General features: G+C 34.2%; 1 protein-coding gene across 36 annotated transcripts in view; it reads right to left on the reverse strand.

The window, feature by feature from the left end:
- LOC117417766 (neurexin-3) overlaps nt 1-21,180 on the reverse strand; it is a 299,691-nt gene extending 278,511 nt beyond the window's left edge. For 30 of the 36 annotated variants that reach the window (XR_009307701.1, XR_009307700.1, XR_009307699.1 and 27 more), the window contains exons 1-4: nt 21,004-21,180; nt 13,720-14,901; nt 8,807-8,824; nt 6,628-6,657 (exon numbers count right to left, since the gene is read on the reverse strand). Coding sequence is in view for 33 of the 36 variants with exons in the window: in XM_058991755.1 (XP_058847738.1) it covers nt 6,628-6,657; nt 8,807-8,824; nt 13,720-14,416 (745 nt within the window). In the remaining 3 variants the exon portion in view is untranslated. The remainder of the gene's footprint in view (nt 1-6,627; nt 6,658-8,806; nt 8,825-13,719; nt 14,902-21,003) is intronic. The other 6 variants (XM_058991756.1, XM_058991743.1, XM_058991741.1 and 3 more) reach the window with 2 other exon arrangements.
- Between the last annotated feature and the right edge of the window lie 619 nt (nt 21,181-21,799).

Consider the following 21,799-nt stretch of genomic DNA (forward strand, 5'->3'; position numbering starts at 1 on the left):
AACAGCATAGCTCCTCCAACTATCTTGTTTCCCAAGATCAAATAATTATCTTGAGAAATGACACACATTTTAATCAAAGCTTAAGACCTTTCTACTGAATAGCTTTTAATACCTGAAGTAGAAATATAGGCAAATATCACAAACTATCAACACTGCATCTAATATTATATATAAGTTATTTTTTTTAACCAAAACAAATACACATAACTGTACAGAACTTTAACAAGAGCAGTTAAAAGATACAGTAACCATGAGAAATCCACCAGCATATTTGCTTTTAAAAGGAATTATTTGGAAATTATAAGTGATTTCAAAAGGATTAAAAACATGTCATTCATATGACAGTTTATCTGTAAGTAAAATAAATCCAAGTAGGGATGATTGGGTTATTCCAGTAAATGGCAAACTGTGTTTTGTACTTAATATGCTTAGAAAGGGAAAAAAAAGCTTTATTTCCTTTCACTGATTTTATACACACAGATGAGTTTGAGCCAGCTACAAACCTTCCAAGAATGTTGATTAATGATAAATGCTTTCAAACTAACACAGTGAAGTTGTTTATATCACACTGCTTCTCCTTTTTAATGGTTTTTACTTGCATGTCAGGTGCAAATGTATATAAAAGGGTGGTTTTTAGTAAACACATGAGAGGAGAACAGTGGTCCACATGGATAGAATCAATTCTACTCCAATCAAGTGCTGTATTTTGCATTTCTTTCAAAATAACAGCGGAACTGTTTTTAAGGAGGGTAAACATTAAACACTTTCCCCTGGTTTCACAGACCCCGCTTAGCACAAATCTTGAAATTACTAATATTATCTAAGACTAGAACGAATCTGTGAAACCAGCCATTAGAAATACTGTATTGTTTTAACTATAGTACAGAACAAGTTGTGTGTACAGACAGTAAATAAGGTTACTGCCAGAGAACATATAAACATGATCTTTTCCAAAAGATGATCTGACATGTCAGTGTAAAAATATTTAAACTGCGGCTAGAATTATGATACAAGTATGGAAACGTCTAGCTTAAACATGTGATAAAGATTTCAGTATCTCTTCTACACATGGCTTGTGTGGTTAGCTCTGCTGTCAGAGATTTGATTCATCTCATCTCATCTTCCAGCAGTGAAGCATCAAATGACCATAAAAAAAAATAAGAATCTCCAAAGACTGAAGACTGAAGTATATGAAGGTCATGGGGAGTTTAGAAACATGTAGTTCAGAAAATGTAAAAAAAAAAAAGTGTTTTCTTTATGTTTGATTTATTTATTGTAGAGATATATTTAAAGAATGAACATGACACTCTACCATGCCTGTGCAACATCTTCAAGGTAAACCTGACTGTGATAAAAAAAAAATACTAATCTTATTGTATTACTTGTATTGTAACGCTTGAAATGTTTTTGCTTACGATTGTAAGTCGCCCTGGATAAGGGCGTCTGCTAAGAAATAAATAATAATAATAATAATAACTAATGATATATTTATTGATATACTCTTAAGGGTAACAACTATTAGAGTAATCACCAGATTAACATGGCTTCCATAAAACACCATGATGTGCCATATACTATAGTATTTTCTACAGGTTATTCTATAAATCTATATAGAATAGATTATTTATATATATATATATAGGATAGAATTTTTGTTTTATAGATTAAAATAAATATACAAATCGCAGATGAGGGTTACATTGGAAGGATGCAATTAATGAAAACGCGATCCCCAGAGCATCTAGCACCTAACAGCAAGGTCTGCAGCCTTTTCTCACCTCCCTGCTCTTGCATGGCTCTCGTCCTCTCGTTTCTTCTCTGCTCTATCACAGCAGGACTGCAATGTTCCCTTAGGGTTGCTGAGGAGCTGTCAGCGACCTCCCTGAGGAGGATGTCCTACTCCTCTGAGTAAAATTAGTTTCCTTTCTTTGAGCATTTGGCTTTGCTGGGCTGCTCTAAGTCAACTTCTATTGGCCTGTGTTGCTTTTCAGAAGTGCAAATAAAGCACAAATACACGTCAAACTCATTTAGATGGTATTACATGTAAATGATTCCTATTCTGACTGTCATAAAACAACAACAAAAAAAATGAAGTAAAAATAAAGGGAATAATCACACATATCTCGTTGATAACAGTACTTTTCTAGACTTTGGAAAGGCGCATTCCAAATGTGGAACGTCTGTAGCGGGTAGGCCAGTGCCAATTTGGTATGACTAACATCGTTCCATGAGTCAAAATGGGCCAAATTCAAGGCACAAACTAAAGAATCATTAATAATTCTTAGCATACGGTCCTAAAGACCATAGCATCGAATCCCTCGGTTGAAAAAAATAGTTTAACACAAACTACTTCTCATATAATAATTATAGGTAGTTATAGACTTTCTTTGAAAATGAATTGATTTGAAGTTAAGAATCGTAACCTTTTACCTGACACATTTGTTTATGAAGTTCATGTTACAGTGTTGCGATTCTGACGTTATCATGTAAAAACATTCTCTTCTTTGCAGCTTAGGCTTTGACAAAAAAGAAAATGATCAGGATGAGGAGTGAAATGGATACTAAAGTTCATAAAAGGTAGTAAAAAAAATTGACAAGCTTACAAGTACGGTGTTTTATTATATTGTTTTAATTAAGCCATGTTTAGGATAGTATGGTTGTGCTGTTCATTATCACACTGTGATATTATTTGCATGCAGCATAACTCAGCCCAGTTTGCCTTCCACCGAGATTTTATCTATTTCATCTTGATTCAATTACCTATGCATGTACTTCCACGGCAATAACAGGTAAGACGAATGATGGGCAGACATATTTTACTATTTTTCTAAGATAAAATGATCTGGGAGTAAAGTTGCTGTACTGCTGAAGTGAAATCCCCTGTAGATGATGGAAGTTACATTTAAAATCAGTGACCTCAACCTTTCAGCAGAGCACAAATAGCTATAAATCAGAAAAATGGTATATATCTAAATAAAAAATGTAGTCTGAACACATTGTTCTAGTTTTGTTCACTGACCTATATATTGACATATACGGTTTTTCTAATAGTTCAGGGCTAAAAATATCAGGATGTGAATTCCAGCTCAGAACACCCAGTGTTTGCATGCCAGCTGGTGCTTAGAGCAATGCATTTCTCCCTCAGGTTGTATCTGGCTGTCTCATCTGCTGTGAGATGAGATTCACTTCTCTCAAAAATACTCTAATCCCACCACATTTCTCTGCTCATTCTAAACCCATTCACCTGTGAGATAATTGGTTGAATTATATACAGAATGCAATGTTAAATACAAAAGAGATACAGTTTAAAAGGAACCCAGGACTATGAACTAACCTTCCGGCCATTGCTGCAATAATATTTCATAATAAGAATAAGTGAACTCGGAATTTCTTTCAATACAGTGTATGGTTCAAGGTCTGCTTTGCTATGCAATGGTATTCATAGTTTAAAAACAAGGTGTAGTGTTACAGTATTTCGTTAAAAAAAAAAAAAAAAAAAATGAGCAAAACTAAAAGGACTTTGTTTGAATTTGAGATTGACGAGCTCCGCATTTTGGTTTTCATGTATTGGTGGGCTGTCAAGCCATATAAATACAACAACCCTATTTGAGGTATACCATGCAAGAGTTGCTGATTAAAAATATAAATCTAGGGCCATTAAAGCTACAAAATGCATAAATGACCATGTACTGTAGATGGATTTAGTGCATATAGATGATCCTAGGGCTTCCAAAGATTACTGTGTTTACCAGGTTTGGAAAAAAACAAACAAACAACCAGGCAGTTTTTAAACAATCGATACAAAGCTGAGTTAACAAATATCCTTTAGCACTGTTGAACTGAATATATATTTATTTACTTAGCAGACGCCTTTATCCAAGGCGACTTACAGAGACTAGGGTGTGTGAACTATGCATCAGCTGCAAAGTCACTTACAATTACGTCTCACCCGAAAGACAGAGCACAAGGAGGTTAAGTGACTTGCTCTGGGTCACACAATAAGTCAGTGTCTGAGGTGGGATTTGAACCAGGCACCTTCTGCTTACAAGCCCTTTTCTTTAACCACTGGACCAATGAGTTTAAAACATTTTCCATTCTCATAATTCTAGCAGACAGAACAGCTGATTTGTTATAACATGCTTATACTCTGCAAGACTTAGTAACACCAATGGACTTAATAGTCAAAACTGGTAAATGCATAAATAATACAGCTTGTAATCATGTTCATAGTACATAAAAAAACACAATTGATTTGCTTTTTAGCTCGATAGATATGAATGGGATTGCATGGACAAATAATATTAAATTCCCCAATAGCCAAATATCAAAATAACCATGTTTATTTAAAAAAGACTGTTAATTGACAAAAGCCCCAAAAAAGTTTTGACTTTTTCTTTCATACTGCCTTTGATATCTGTCTGTTATTTGGTGAAAGCAAGAATACATGATTTGGCAGCTAAAATAAAAACACTGAAAATAAAAACTCCACAGTTACATTTCGTGTAAATATTTCCATTAAGGTTCACTATACTTGTATTACAGTCATAGCAATATGTTTAGGTGCACAACACTAACACTATTTTCCTGATGTATTAAACATGGACAAGCAGAAAGAACAAAAAACTTGGGTGCAGTGAATTTTTACAAAACTCTTTCCAGAGTTAGCTGCAGCTGGACAGGGCTCATCACCAGTGTAACATTCTCTTAATACACTACTGATCTGTTTTCAAAATGAGCAGTGCCGAGGTTTGGCTGCACTGCCTAGGTCTAATTGACACGACGCAAACTCTGACATGCACCTGGTTCTGAGGAGCTGTGTTGCAGCTCCCAGAAGATAAAGCAAAGCGCAGCCAACACAGTCAAATCTTATCTTGGACTTAAACATGTTGGCAATGATCGTTCTCTGGTGTACGGTCATGGTCAAAAAGTCATCATAAAAAAACTGGAATTGTAACTGTTGCTGCACAATAATAACATTGCATCGGTTTCACCGAAATCCCTTCCTCTCGATTGCTGACAAGCACTGTGCATGTCTGGCATGCCTTGTAAAGCTTATAAATAATATATTGTACATTACAGAGCACAGACATTCTGCCTTTTCAAAAATCAACTGCTTAACACTGCTTTTCTGCAGTACTAGAAAGAGGAACAAGCCTGGCGAGTACAGTGAGAAGGGAAATCACTATTTGAACTGAAGGGATGTTTGGATAGGGTCCACTGTGTGGCATGGAGGGGGAAAGAAATTTGCTGGAAAGGAGAGACAAAGAATCTCTTCTGACAATAATTTAATGTTTCATGCCAGGCTGCCATCCCACATTCATTTTGTGTTTGTAGCTGTGTAAATGTAACTGTGAGGCATGTCTGTTTACAGAACTATAATCCAACAGAATCAGGTATACCATTTATGCTAAAATCCTGTAAACAGGATGAACCAGCTCTTTAACCCCAGGAGATCACCCTTTTAATGTATAAACATTTATTTTTAAAATGACAAGAAAGCCATTTACCCTGGAATACTACCGTAATTGGCTAAATACAAAGCTCACACTTTGTATAACACGCATCCTGTGTATAACGAGCATGACTTAGCTGCATTTGGTTACATCCCTTATATAATTAATGTTACATTTCTGGCAGTCATCCCATATATACCTTGCAGAATAAAAGCCAAACTTCATGATTATTTAAAAAACAAACTATACAGTATAACGTCATTGATGTGTCTTAAACATTTAATCCAAAGCTTTATTTCACAGTCATAATCTCACTGACATTTGATCATGATAACTATATTCACCACACTCAAAGCATGACAATCCTGTGCAAAACTCAATCCTTTTGATTGTGATTGACAAAAGGAGCAAAACAATGAACAATGTAATAGATTATTTAAATATTTGATATACATATCGCCAATATGTAAAGTAATAAAACAGGGATCTACCTTTGCTTTTACCTACAGAAATGGAGATTGCGGTCCAAGAGAGAAAAATGGGCATGATATCCACAATTGAAGAGCAATGAAAAAGGGGAAGGATAACACATTATCACCAATGACAAAGCAACACGCTGTCATCAACACTACATAAATGCATATGCATTACTACAAATCAATGTAGTAACATGGTGTTAAACACTGTTAAGCATACTTGACACAGCAAATGAAAACACACTACATGCAATGGCAAACTCACATAATGCAAACAAATGTAATTAGTAAAAACAAAGAGGAAACAAAATCAAGGATACCATTGTTTACCCTGGCGGGAATTTGAAATGCATACATTTCCATTCAATGATAGCCCAGATGAAACTGGCTTTTACTTTAGGATTTTAATGCATGCATGTGATCCAAGGCATTTAAAAAGCACACCACGTAGGCTTTGCACTTTGTCAAAAAGCCTTGTGCATATATAGTTTTTTGCAGCATATATTACAGTCATGCTTGAACAACTAAGAACAATCTTTCCACTACTGTATAGCTTCAATGCAGCAATAGAAATTACTGCATTAATGAAAGGTCTACTGAGCACCTGTGCATTGATCACATTTTCACATACTGCAAAGCTTTCAAAGTGAGCAGAAGAAATTACCAAGGGACAGATAAAGAAAATGAGGAAAGCATACCTTGTTCACCCATCATCAGATGTGAGAAACCTTGAAGAAGAAGAAAGATAGGGAAATTGAAAAATGGAATGCAATACTTTTGGTATTGTGATGTCACATACTTCATAAGATCAAGTATGGCATCAGACACACTTAAGGCAAGCTTTTCAAAAAAGCTTGAAAAGCTTCTGTTACAGACAAGAGGTCTGTGAATTTGATTTAATTGGAACAATCTGCAAATCAAGGAGCTCATTCCTATTAGTGTACCATCTATTCACATGCTTCTTAAAATGAATGTCATGGATTTTTACAAGGAACTCATTATTTCAATAGCAGGTAATTTTAAAGAATTGCCATTAAGAATATTGAAATGTATGTTATAAAGAAAAATACTATTTTTAATTATATAATGGATTGACGTAGATTATCAAAATAAATTAGTGCAAATACATTATTTATTTTTGTTGAAATTAGATCATTAGTATACAATAACCCTTATCTGCTATTACATGCCTGTGTTTGAATAGAATCCTGACAATTATATATAAAATGTATTTTTCTGAAAAGTTTCTGATTTCAAAAGTTAAAAAGTCTGAAAATAATGTGGAATATTGCTATTGGATTAACTGCTCCGTCATGTAAAAACAGACAAGCGCCGTTTTTAAGGAAAACTGACGTTGAGCTGAATTTGAACTCATGTGCTCCTTCCTCCCATGCTCGCTCCTTCTCTTCCCTTGTCCCTCTGTGGTGGAACCAGCTACCGGTTATCCTCAGGACTGTTCTGTCTTTTACTGCTTTCTGCCATCTTCTCAAAACTCAATTATTCAATCTTTATTTGTAAATTCCTATTTATATATCGTTTTGTATTTTCTTTATTTATAATTATTTTGTATCTATTGTATATATGTGTTTGTTTTGCATTTTTATTGACTGTAATTTATATATTTTTATATAAATTTGGGTAAAAGCGTCTGCTTATTAATAATAATAATAATAATAATAATAATAATAATAATAATAATAATAATAATAATAATAATAATAATAATAATAAATGTATTGTATAATTCAAGTTAATGGCTATTATAATTAAGTACTAAAAGGAAAGTAAATAACATAAACACCATTCAAATCTATTTCCTGTCTTTTTCAATGTCGCCCATTTGTTGATTTAAAGTGCTTTAAAGAACTCCCAGCAATTAATTTATATTTGCATTAGTACTGTAGATAAACAAAAACATGGCAATGTTGAATCAATTATTGCTTCATGTTTGCCAACCTTGAAAGCAATTAACCATTTACTTTTTTAAAAGGGTATCAACCTTTAGTAAGTCATTTAATAAGACTGTAACCGCTAGGGCATTCTACTCGGAGGACAGATTTGTTGTCATTAGTTATTTCTTTCAGCTATAACTTCATCTTCCTTATTCTGTTAAGTAAACTGCAGTATTTGGACATATATTACTTTACATGATTTAGGCTAGCTCTTCTTTATTGTTTTTTTTTTGTTTTTTTTAATTTAGTGTTCCCCATCATTTTTTCCCTTCACCGCAGCAATTCCCCACACAGCTCAGGAGAACTGAAGGTTCAGTGGGTGTCCTCCAATACCACGACCAAGCCAGCCTCTTTTACACCCAGGAACTTGAGAGTGAATGTCAGCGAGCTACCAACCTCTGGAGGACAAAGGCCAGCCCTGCAGGTGTCCGCTTTTGAGACCGTTGGGCACCTGGCCAGCAGGGTTCGTTGTAGCGTGATGAGGATAAACAGTCCCTGCCAGTTTTGCCTCCCTAACCACAGGAGCGCCAGAACCAATGCGACACTCCCTTCAGAATCCCCAGCGAAGACTGGCGAGTGTGCACAGCCAGCACCTGGGTTGCATGGCTCACCCTGCACACCATGTGGTTTATGCTTTTACTGCCCCCTCCCCCCCTTATTCTGCTTTCAGATGTGATTAGATATGGCTTTCACTCCTCAGGAATGCACTTCTCCTTTAGCTTTCTCCTACTGAATTTATTTTAACTTTATGGATTAGTTTTAATGTCCACCTATTGCAAAAAGTTCTGAATAAGTAGTGACTTAGACAGTAAATACATGACGGACAGAAACGCTATGTAGAATACGAGATGTTAACACATTAGTTGTCCCTAAGGACATCCTAGTAGGAAACAGCGCGCCAACTGTGAGATACTCAGACACTCACCTGGAACATGGTTGACTTCTGCAGTTGCGTTTGAAAAAAAGATGGAAGAAAATTCACCATTAGAAACACTCTGTGCACTCGTTTTTGCATGGAAAGGCTTTCATGCAAAACATATAGCACACTTGTGCACATGCAAGTGACTTAATCACTGTGCATGTAAATAAATCACTTGAGAACAAACTGATCATCTTATCTGTCCAGGATTTTGGAACCAGATCAACACTCTTAAAACCCATTTAAAAAGAAAAACTCAGTAAGACGACTTAGAGAATATTATTAAATATTCTATTACTTGTATAACACAAAATACCCCACATACAATAATCTCCATAAATTCAAACAAGTTTGAAAAACATGCTCCATTAGAGTGGAAAAGAATTTATGATGTTGCAGGGCTTGTGTATAGCATGAAGAACCAGATTTCAGCTCTTTACCTAGTAATTGTATTTTCATTGCAGACACACAACCTATTGGGTAATATTTTCTGGAGTTGAATGGCACTTTAATGAGCTTTGTTTTGGATCACCATAACACAGATGAAGGATAGTCATTGTTAATAAATGCATTGAGTATGGTTTTTATTGCACCAGGTATATCTTCACTTTTACACAAGTAGAGAAGGCAGCAAGAGAACAGCGAACCCATCCCAAAGAAGACCTATTATCTATTATCTGCATTTATTGTGTCTAGCATGTAAAGATCAACATTTGGAATGCTATTGGATGTGAGATGGGCACTTTATGAGTAACTTTATGTATTTTAAACATTACAGAGTACTTTTCCCTACTTGCTGATAACTTTCTTAATTGCCCTTTACACAAATAACCATTAACCTAGTAAGTCTATGAGAGTCTAATGACATGTCTAATTCTATTAGATGCGTTTAGTACTAAGTAATCAGTGATTTATTACATATTAACTTAGTCCAGAAGCAATTAAGTTGAAAATGTTTGAACTCTACACACAATATACTGGAGATCATTTATCTCCATTATCTGTTTTATCACTTGTCTTGATTGTTTTAAACTTTACAGATGCACAGGACACCCCTGAAGATATGTCCGGTCTGTGGCTCCCATGGTATATATCTTGCCTCAACTGTTAAGTCTTTTGTGTTTCTGTCTATTTTATGATATAAATATCCTGGCTTGTTATAGCTTACATACATTTGGACCTGATGAGTAGAAAGGACTGGCAAGCAGCCATTAACACGAGAACAACCAGAAAATCTGCCTACATAGAAGGACTGAGGAGTCCTTTTTGACTCCTACTGTGTTTGTCTGTCTTATAATTGCCAGTGGTGTGATTAAAATACAATGGTCATTTCTGATAGTATATTTTTCTACTACTGACATTGCTTCTTCTGAAAATGGGAATATAACAAAAATACAAAGTCAAAGATCTAAACAGAATGTCATATTTGATGAGCATTTCTAGGGTCTATATTTCTGAATGAATATTATTTTTTGATGATGTTTTTCTTTTTACAAATTACAGTGTTCCCCTTCTCCGCCTCAGTACATGACTAAATGTCAGATCTCTCATCAGAATAATGGAAATAATGAATGTTGAATTGGGAATGCTCCAGTCAAATACTGCATCAATATATCATTTAAATAATTACACATACATAAGTGATATTAATAAACATTAATGATATAGGTGGTGCCTGAAATATTTAAAAATCTTTAGCAACAGCAAGATTATCAACTTGTATACATTGGTCAATCAACATGAATTGCGCATGATCCTGAGCACATTTTTACGCTGATTGTCTAAACCTCTGTTATTAACTTGAGACCTTCAAAGACAGTTTTACATTTCACTCTAACTCCCATATCAGTAGACTGTAGCAGTGAGCCAAAAAAAAAAAACTATCATAAATCAACTTGAACTGCCTGTCCCATCTATACTCTATAAATCTGCGGCCAGCCTTAAGAACAGTGCAGTCTACTATTGATGTCCAGCCCCTAAAATGGGAAATGTTCTTTTGACATTAGCTGAATAACTCAGATACTGCCAAAACAATATAATTAAAAATTCTGGAATACCATATTAAAACAATAACTAAATCAGACATTTCATAGCTTAAGATATATATACAGTATATATATATATATATTTTAAATTTCATTTTACTGCTAATGTATTAATAAAATAATATCTTAAAGAGTTTATTTGAGGGGAAAAATGAATTCATATTTCATATTTAGCTTGGAATTGTGTGTTTGCCATAGCTGGACATCTTTGTTTTATTTCCTGAAAACAAATATATTTCATCCAGAATCATTTGTGCCTTTTTGAAATGTTATAGACAGTTACAAGCTTCACACCCCAGGTATGTGTCTGCAATGAAGAGCATTGGAATGTAGGCCTGGTCACACAGTCACCTTACTGCTTCTGATCACTGTTATTTGCGTTACCCAAATATACAATACACTCAATAATGGAAAGAGGGGTATACAGAGAAAGAAACCATTTCTAATAATGTATTTATTACCATTCAACTGACTTTTTTTATAACATTATTGTATCCACAGATGGATATTACATTTAAGCATAAGATCAATCTGGAAAAAGATGATTATGTTCTCCCAAATACAAAAAATGTAATAGGGAAAACATATAGCCTTAAAAGGAAACTGTGTCATTTATAAGACTGAATGACCAGACATCTTTAAGAAAAGATGTGAGAAATAGAAAGATAAACACTTTATTTGAGATAAAAACCAATATGTACCTTCAGAATTCTGTAAGGACTGCAGAATCTAAACACATTTGATGAGAAAAAGAACTTAAAGTTGTAGATTGTAAACCACCTCACTTACTGCCAGTAACACCAATTGCCTGGGGTTTAAAGGGTTTTGGAAGGTAAAACACATTTTTAAAACTCTCAGGTCTTCTATGTCAGCTTAATATCTCTGAATCAAACTGGAGTTAATTACTAGGGTTGTATTTCATATAACAGCCTGTTTTGTGTGGATTAAGATAACATTTTAACCCAGTATTCTGGGCCGTCACACATCCTTTAGTAAACACTGATCTCAAACAAACACAACATATTTACTACCTGTAGACATACTACCTGTTCATTGAAATTGATTAATTCCTATATATGCCCAATACACTAACCTTGCCTATAAATGACCTATAAATCCTCACAGTGCAGTATAATGACATTTAGATTACCCATTACAGGTATAACAGCTCTGTGAATATGAAATAATATTTGTAGCAACCTTTTATTGCTTCTCAGTTTTTATATCAATAATAGTTCAACATTTGTTTTCTTAGTAAATCTTAGTAAGTGATATAAATGGCAAGATTATTTTAACACTTTTTAAGCATTACTCAAATCAGTTAGCAACTTGAAATACAGCAATAAGCATTAGGCTTGCAAAGGTCAAAAACACTAAGCAAATAAAAAAATCATGAATTAAAACTGATAAGAATTACATAGAGTGCTAATATGAACTCTGTCACATGGTCCCTGGAGAGCCCTTTCAGGTTTCATTGATTGCTGGGAAATCCTCATAAAAACAGTAGGAACCATTTTAAGAACTACATTTATTTTATGAAGTAAAAGTTTATTTCTTGGCTGTCTTTACAGGGTGTCTAGAATGTCACTTGGACACTTTCTGATTAACAACGAGGTCCAGCAACACTATTTGAATTTAAAGACTGACTCTATATAAATGTTTCCTTTTTTTCTTTTAATTTAGTGTGCAGATTATTTTACCTGTTTTCTCCCCACTAGGATGAAGAATTATGTTGTCTCACCTCAGCTCAGGATAACTGAAGGTCAGTGGGTGTTCTCCAATCACAGGACCAAACCAATTGCCTCTAAACACCCAAGAGCTCTACAGTGTATATCAATAAGTTATTGGCTCCTGGAGGACAAAGGTCAACTCACCAGGTGCCCGCTTTGGGCTCAATGGCCATCTCGCCAATATTATCACAAGTCCACTCTAATTTTCCTACAGTTTTCATGACTTTATTTTTCTGTGCTGCAGGTATAAGCTCTCATCTGAGCCTCACACATACTTCCTTTGAATGAGACATAGAACTCGATGTGTGGTCATAATAACTGCTGCACAGAAAGTCATTTAATGACAAAGTGAAAATAAAGTTTGAACACAGAAAAATGATAAAGCGTTTGTGAAAAAAATGGTTGTGCTGATGGGAGGAAAGAGTTTCCTGACTTGGTTACTACACCATATAGAAAATCCTTATAGGCAGTGGTTACACCCATGTTCTACAGCAGTAGCTACATTTACTCTAGAGATACCCTGTGTTCTGCAAGACCACTCTTAATGTACTACTGAGATCTTTTCAAGTCAAGTTGAATTGAATTACAAACATCAGCAATGGCTCCTTGATATTTTAGTTTTCTGCAAAATATGAACAAATATTTTCTCTAGAACAGTGCATAATATATTTTAAACAGCCTTGGATCAAGCTTTAACAGTAGAACATGGCCATTTTTTAAAAGGTTTTATAGTCCTCAAAGCCTAAAATATATGTATTAAAACATCTGAAAAAATGTAATAAAATGTGTTAATGAAATCTCCCAAAGGAAAAGTGCTTCAATAAAGCATGACAGGACATCAAAGACAAGTTAGAGAACAGAAGTGTTACATCTTGAGTAAGAAATTAATCAAATGAAAAAAATAAAATCCTGAGGAAAAAAAAACATTTCAGGAACCCAGTACTTTGTCCATACTAATCTATTGCTGTAGAGGGAAGGAGCTGTGACCAAATGTAAACCGGAAAACCAGAGTTTACAGCACAAAAAGGACTGCATTTTGTTAAATGCATCAATGAATGTATAATAATAAGGTAGGAACTAAATTAACAATAAAAACGTAAATATTTTTAAAATGTTCTTCACCACATTCAATGACCATTCCTACCTTCACTGCAGAATCGTCCCACATATCCTGTGATGGAACAATCACACTTTGGTTCCCCATCTATTATTGAGCAACTTCCACCATTTTCACATGGATTTTCTGTGCACATGCCTTCCATGCCCAATCTTACAGCTTGACTGCCAAGAAGGTTGGGCTCTGCGTTCCCATACTTGAGATCTGTGATAATTCCTTTAAACAATGGCTGGTCTTTCACTGGGGGCAGAGTCAACGCAGATGACCGGATATCCAATGGAACCCCTCCAATGAACAGATCGCTAACAATTTTCATGTACTGCCTCTGTGGCCTGACCTCATCCGCTTGTGTTTCACTGTCCACTACTAGGACAGTTCTTAGATTGCTGCGACTCAGCATGACAAAGTGCCACTTGCTGTCGTTCACCCTTTTATCAGAAACAATGGTGGTCTCTGCGCAGTCAATGCTGAACTGCAACTGCATTTTCCCTTCAACTATCATCAGCTGGAGAAAATCACAGTATCCGCCATCATCGAAATAGAGAAGCAGGGCAGTGGAAACATCTGTTTTGATTTGAAAGCTTAGGTCACTTCTTGTGCTGGCATCCCAGCGGAGGTAACGGGCCCACTGTCCAGGAGTCCCTGTAAACTCAAGGCCAAAACACAGGCCAAATAAAGTATTGAGCAACAAGTGTGTCTTGAATGTGAAGCACGTAGGATTCATTGTAAATTGGGAAACTATAATCCTTAAAAGCAAGGTATCATTGAATTTGCTTTGGTTAAAAAGGATGCTATATCCAATATATCCAACAATTTATATTCAATTTGACACAGGTTAAATGATATGCTGGTCCAATGAATGATTTTTAAAGTACTGGTTGGAATCCCAAAACAACACCAGTCCTAAGACTGTTTAAATTATAAAATGCTCCAAATTGTGTTTAACAATGAATTATGATTATTTGAAGGTTTAATCCTCTGTAAGCCAGGGATGTGAGAAAGTATGGAGGGAAACAGTTTCTTCAAGCAATTAGCAGAGGTTGGAGCTAATCCTCAGATTGTGTAATTCATGACACAATTTAGCAGGCTGACAGGAGAGATGATGCTTTTGATTTTCACCAGAATAAACACACCATTCTTCATGTTGGCTTGGAAATTATTTGGCCCATTAGAAGTAACAACCTGGCTTCAGGTCTTCAAATAATCAATCTGAAAAGAAAAGAAAAAATGAAGAAATTAATAATTACACATCTTCAAAGGGCATTTTGAGAGAACATATAAAGTTGAAAGTTCCAAAAATAAATGGGTTTATTTGATTTCTAGACAGGTACAAATGTTAATGTCGTGATTTAGGTTGGTGGTCCGAACATCTGCTCTGTAAGGCCTGTACAGTTTCTATTAAATTAATTTTACAGCACCGAAAAATTAAAACTGCAGTTTAGTTAAAACGTTATTTGTGGTATAATGTGTTTGATGTTTGAAGAGCACTGGCCTACTCCTACTGTATTTGGCTTATGCTAAGATATAGCAGTTTCAACCAAAAACTACAGCAAGTGTAGAAAATTACACATTCAAACATGAATTCAGGTTGCTTTTTAAAGGTATTGCTGCATAGCCCTTTATCACTTTGCTGCACACACAGCTGTAAATGGTTAAAGCAGTTGGCATAAAAATCTAATTAAAAGTTTTAAAGCTGTTTTCTCAAAAAGTTATTTTGTGTTATCGGTCATCTAGTCCGAAAATTACCCACATTATTCTTATGAAGACACAGCTATCAATCAATAGCACAATGCTTTTTATCTGATGACGAGGAAATTAAAGGCTTTCCACTAGAAATCCAATGCAAGAAACGCATTTAAAACAGATAGAGAATGTATGTCCACCCACATATAAAAATGTATTCAAATCCTGAACAGTATATATTTTTTCATGTGTGGTAACACAGGGCTTTTACTCTTAAGCATCTGAAATTCTTACTTCAATAGGCCTAGGCTTTTGTCATTATGTACAGTGGATTTAGCTTTTAAATATGTGGGAGCTCATTGATTTTTGTACAGAAATTGGTTCAAGAATTTAAAAATAGACAAAAATAGACCTGGAAATGATTTATTTGGGGCTTTACCAATTTTGAACAGGTGTGCTGTTTTGGTTTGAAGTAAGCAATCTTGGATTAAGCATAGGCCCACAAAATGCATACACTTTGACTGATTTAGATCTATAGGGCACGATTCTCAGAAAAAAAACATGCTATTGTATTTTTTGTAACACATGTATATTTATAGGGCGACTATCAAAATGCTTTCGGTAAATAGCGGATCCTGTTAAGGTTTATGAGATTTGCTCGGATGATTTGTTGCAATATTTCAGTTTAATAATAATGGCTATTTGAATATCAAACTAATAATACATTTTAATTAAGAGTAATGTTGTTTGCAACAATGTGTACATTGGAACAGTTGCCACTACAGTTAATTAATATATAGTAAACAACTTAACTTAATTATATCATTTAGAAGAAAAAAAAACGACTTTGGCTTTGTGTCACACTAAGCAAATAATACAGGGGTAACTACTATAGCTCATATTTCATGGTAAAATACTAAAAGCAATTGAATATGCATACAATATACTGACTTTACTGTCATTGGCATAGGCAGCAGTCTCTTTTCTTCAAGAGACAATAGCATGACCAATCTGAATGGGGCAAATAATGTGAAACATAATACAGGCTTTTAACCACCTGCCTTGCATTGTTAATTTAACTCAAACAGAGAGCTATTAAGTTCTAGTAACTGGCACTGTTTGTAGTAGCATCATTCACATCATTGGGACATCCATATGCTGTGCTCTTTTTGTTAAGGGGGCTGCATTGAAGAGAATGGGGCGAAAAGGCTATGGTATAGGTAGAAAACCCCATTTACATTGTATGTAAAGGAAATGTTCTATTGAGATGTACATGTAACTGGGAAACTGGAATGATAAGGTAGTGAGATTTTTATTTTTATTTTTTCCAGAAACACACATCCTAATAATTCTTGCATGCTCAGAAAATGTATTTATCACACTGCTTAATATTACTAATTTACACAACACTCATATGTTACATCTGGAAGTAAACCAAAACATAACACTGTATATCTATTTAATCTGATTGTTCTGTTTCCTAACATTGTTTACACAATTATATTACCTGCATTACAGTAAATTATTAAACTTTTATTTATTTATAAAGGGATATGTTTTTATAAAAGGCTCTGCTTCTAAATGGCAATCATATGCTGTACGTAACTTAAGAACCATATTCAACAAGAACTGGAATTGATTTTAATTGGAAATAACAATTGAGGTCAATACATGCTTTACCATCCTGACATATTACAGTAACTGTAGAGCTAAACCAACAAATAAATATACAAAAACACAATGAGCAATATGTAATTAAAATAACAAAATACATAAGTACTGGTAAAAATATATATACTGTATAAACAAACAAGCATAGAACATTGGCTGCCATGCACAAAAAAATCCTTCTGAATTCTGGGAAGGCCACTTTTATAAATCTAATGGCTTGATAGATTGAATTTTAAAGGGCAGATTTGTGTAGAAACGCTTGAAAAAGGCAGCTGAAATCTGATTCTAAATTTTAATTTACAGAATAACCTGTAACCATCAACTGCACTTCCAGTACTGCCAGACACTAAAGTGGATTTGAATCAGAAGATAACTCTGTGTGTGTGTGTGTGTGTGTGTGTGTGTGTGTGTGTGTGTGTGTGTGTGTGTGTGTGTGTGTGTGTGTGTATGTGTGTGTGTGTGTATGTGTGTATGTGTGTGCGCGTGAGTGTGTGTGTATCAATTTCTTGATCAATTCAAAGATCTTACCATCCCCTCATTAATTATTTGTTATATGTGTAACTGTAGCTCAAAAATGCATCAACTTCTCCACAAAGAAAGAAAACAATTCACCATAGAGAAGTGCCTGTATGTATATAAACCAGTAAATCATTTTGTTTTCCGAAAGGCATCTAGTGTACAAGACACAGGGGAGGAAAATACCAATAGGGACAATAAAAAGCTGAGTGCAGAGATTGATGTTCCTTGATGCTAAAAACTATGGGACATAGGCTGGGACCAAATCAAAACTGACAACCTGCTAATCGCACTTAACAAAACTGTATTTAATAGCATTTTCTTTTTATGAGTAGAAGAAATAAGATACTTACAAAAAAAAGAAAACGGTATTAAATACAGTTTTTTTAAGTGCGATTAGCAGGTTGTCAAAGTTTTAATTTGGTCCCAGCCATAGTGTGGTTGTCATCAATTATTACCAACCATGCACTAGAGCATTTGTGGGCTAAAAAGTAGATATATTCACATAATTAAAATAATGAATGTTTAAGAATGTAATGTCACTGAAAAAATGCTGTACATTTATATTAGAATTGTATTGATATGGCTCCTTACTAAGCCAAAAATTGATCTTGTCTTTTCAAAATATTCAAAATTAAAATCATCTTTCCTGTGAATGGTTGGACCACCTATTGAATAATCAGGCTCTAGATTATTGTAAACTAGTCTTCCAAACATACTATTCTTCTGACATTAAGGTGACATTTACGTTGACAGCCTCTGAACTTTCCTGCTTGATGTGTGAACTCAGCTAATAGCCTGCCAACCAACTACAAACTATTGAAATAATGTAACAAAACACAGAAATTGTCAATGTCAACTCCAAGGGTTTTGTAAAGGGTAGAGGTATAACAGAACAAAAAAGAACATTAGCTGTTTAAATTAAGCGGATATTCGTTATGTCCCCATTGGGAGCAGAACAGAATCAGGAAGTGTACAGACAAAAATAAATAAAAAAAAAAAATGTAGACTGGCCTATCCAGCTTTAATAAAACTGTACGCTAATAATAAAACTGTGCGCTAATAATAATAATAATAATAATAATAATAATATTAATAATAATAATAATAATAATAATAATAATTGAAATCATGCATAACACAATTATATTGGTCTGTAACTCGTCTTTATCATTTGAATAATGTATACGCTGTCAATTTTTCACTTGTTATGTATAACTTACCAGTTCTTTAGGAACAGCGCATGTTGATATTGCCAAATGTAATACAAAAGAATCGATATAACATAGTCTATTTCATTCTCTCTCGCTTTTTTTTGTTTGTTTTTTCAAAATTACAGTTAGGAAATTGAGTCACCGCACCTCGCAAATGCTTAGCCCACAATTTAAAACCAACGCAGTTTTAAAAAGTTATTATTATTATTATTATTATTATTATTATTATTATTATTATTATTATTATTATTATTATTATTGTTTTACCTAGACACGGTCTTATGTGCCTGTGAATGCACTGATAGTTAAAAAGTAATTTATGGCCTGCATACTCTTATCTTCGTTCACACAAGACATTCTAAGCGCGATTCATTGCACCACTATAACCGTTTCAATGCTTTAACAATATATTGAAAGCAGATTTTTCTAATATGAACTACAGGCCTGATATCCTGTTTGCTTTCCCTTTTTGTGAAGGAAGGATCTCTTTAACATTCATTTTAAATGAAACATCTTAGGGCCTTTTTAGTAGTAGTTGACTTTTTTTTTTTTTTTTTTTTTCTGGTTTGTTTATGTATAATTTGTTACTGACAGCCCTGACTCGAGTAAGCCCCGTCACTATTCTACTCAAGATAAATTTCCCTCATGCAGCCAATAATGTCGCCCCTGTACATCATACCGTGAAGAAATGTAATGCTTCTTCTTCTTCTTCTTCTTCTTCTTCTTCTTCTTCTTCTTCTTCTTCTTATTAGAGACCAGTGTCTGCATGTTTTTATACAACTCATTGTTTGTAACTTGTTAATGTTGACATGTTACCAACCACCCTACCGTAATGCATTAAACACTAGTACATTTTAATCGCTGTGTATTGTAAACATATTTACTTTAAACACAAATATGATTGTACTCACCCCTTACAATATTGCACAAGTAACCCAACCACGCTTCTATTTGTTATTTGTTATACAGCCAACAGTTGGTGTAAAATAACAAGCCGAATAATGACAGATAGTAGTTTATCGGGTTCATCATTACACTTTTAAAGGAGATTTCTTTGTTTCGATAAAGAACCAGTCTTTTATACTGCTCCACATAGATCAATTAAGGGTTCAATACTTGTATGGTTCAACCATGTACATTATTATTATTATTATTATTATTATTATTATTATTATTATTATTATTATTATAAACAGCCTCCGCCTCGATGTTAATTAATATAATGTTATTATATTAATGACAAATCGAGGCACTTTAATAAACAGCTACAACAGTGTATCTTAAATGTATGTTAACCCGTATCTGTAAGACTTTTCAAGAGACACCACTGCTCACACGTTGTTTTTCAAGGATCAACAGCAGTAAAACACGAAGCTACTTCACGTTTATATTTTTGTGCAGATGTCCTATACATATATTTCTGTGGATCAGGAGTATATAATTAATAAAGATCCCGTCCGTTTGGTGCTGATCCTTGTATATCCCTATACAAATATTCTTGCTGCCTCTTGATCCCTCGCAAACCTGGTATATTTGTCTATATGAATGTACCTGCACACACACCGAGTCTGTATCCCCAAATACAAATCACCTTCAAATATCAAAGTCATTGCATTTTTGCAGCAATGGGTTTACAAATTATTACGGACGTTTTATTAATACGTAGCTACACTCAGGAACGGAAAAATCACCATCCATTAAGAAAATGCACCACTTTCTTTTTTTCTTTTTATTTCTAAAAACCAGTTCAAGATAATAGGCATGTACACTGATATATGTATGTATATTTTACCAAAAGAAAGTATATACCGGTACTGCACTGTAAGTTTTGCTAAAATATATCCAAATACATTTTACAAATATTCACATATAGACAAGTCGATAACTTTAATTGTCACTAATAATATTGTACAGTCATTTCAGGTTAGTAGAATAATAAACTCTGATATTTAAGCATTAACTATTTTATATTAAAAACGACATTAATCTCTTCTAGAAGCTCTCGCAATTTCCAAAGCTGTTTTAGACCCCACATGAGATAATGCAATAAGATTTTAAAAAAGGCTGAATTTAAACTGGATTTGGGATTTTAATTTTAAAAAAAGCAGAACACCATTCTTTATCACCAAAAAATAAAATAAATAAATCAAGTAGTTACAACATGTGTGTACATTGGAATGCGATGTTAGGGTCCAACACATGAAATGAAATCTTCAGCTGCACTTACCTTAGTTATTTAAAATGCATCCAATAATATTAATCCAGTAAATTCCTATAACTTGATATTTTAGGTCCAGGTTTAGACGGTGTCCAAAGTGATGCTGTTGGGATGCGGTGCTCATAACCAGGATGCAGGAGTTCGCCCCTCTGTATGTCTATTACAGCAGAGAACAGAGCTGCGTTCGCTCAGGAAAACTGATAGGGAATCACGAGATTTTCACACACTAACTGCACGGGTCCTCCCTCTACTTAGTACGTAGCACGCCATTTAAAGGCACAGTTTGGCCAAGGCTGCTGTATACAGTAAGAAGTGCAGAATTCTCATATAGCCTAATATTAATTCCTTTGTATCTTAATGTTTAAACAAAGCATTCCGTTATGTTCTTTCAAGAAAAAGAAGTGTTCCAATGTATATAAAAACATGTCTTATTTTAGATTCTGTGTTTACTCTATAAAAAAACAAGCGACATGGCAGATGTATATAGTACGCCAGTCCCTTATTATTATTTTCTTTTTAAAAAATCATATACAGTAAATTCACTCACAATTCTATACATAAGCAAGTGTATCCTACCTGAACACTATAATAAAGCACATCACACGGGCTTCTAAAGTTTGGTAAAGTAGTTTAATGCTAGAAAATAGTCGTTTTAGTTAAAGTATATAAATACTAAAATATGTTTCAAATGAGTTGCATAAGTGTAACCTCCAATGAACACAGAGTCGATTTCTAAAAAAACAGCTTGTGAATGTGTGACATAATATGTTATTTGCTATTCTGACACAATTAATGAAATCAATAC

Source organism: Acipenser ruthenus, chromosome 18 (genome assembly GCF_902713425.1).
Source record: "Acipenser ruthenus chromosome 18, fAciRut3.2 maternal haplotype, whole genome shotgun sequence".
NCBI classification, from domain to species: domain Eukaryota; kingdom Metazoa; phylum Chordata; class Actinopteri; order Acipenseriformes; family Acipenseridae; genus Acipenser; species Acipenser ruthenus.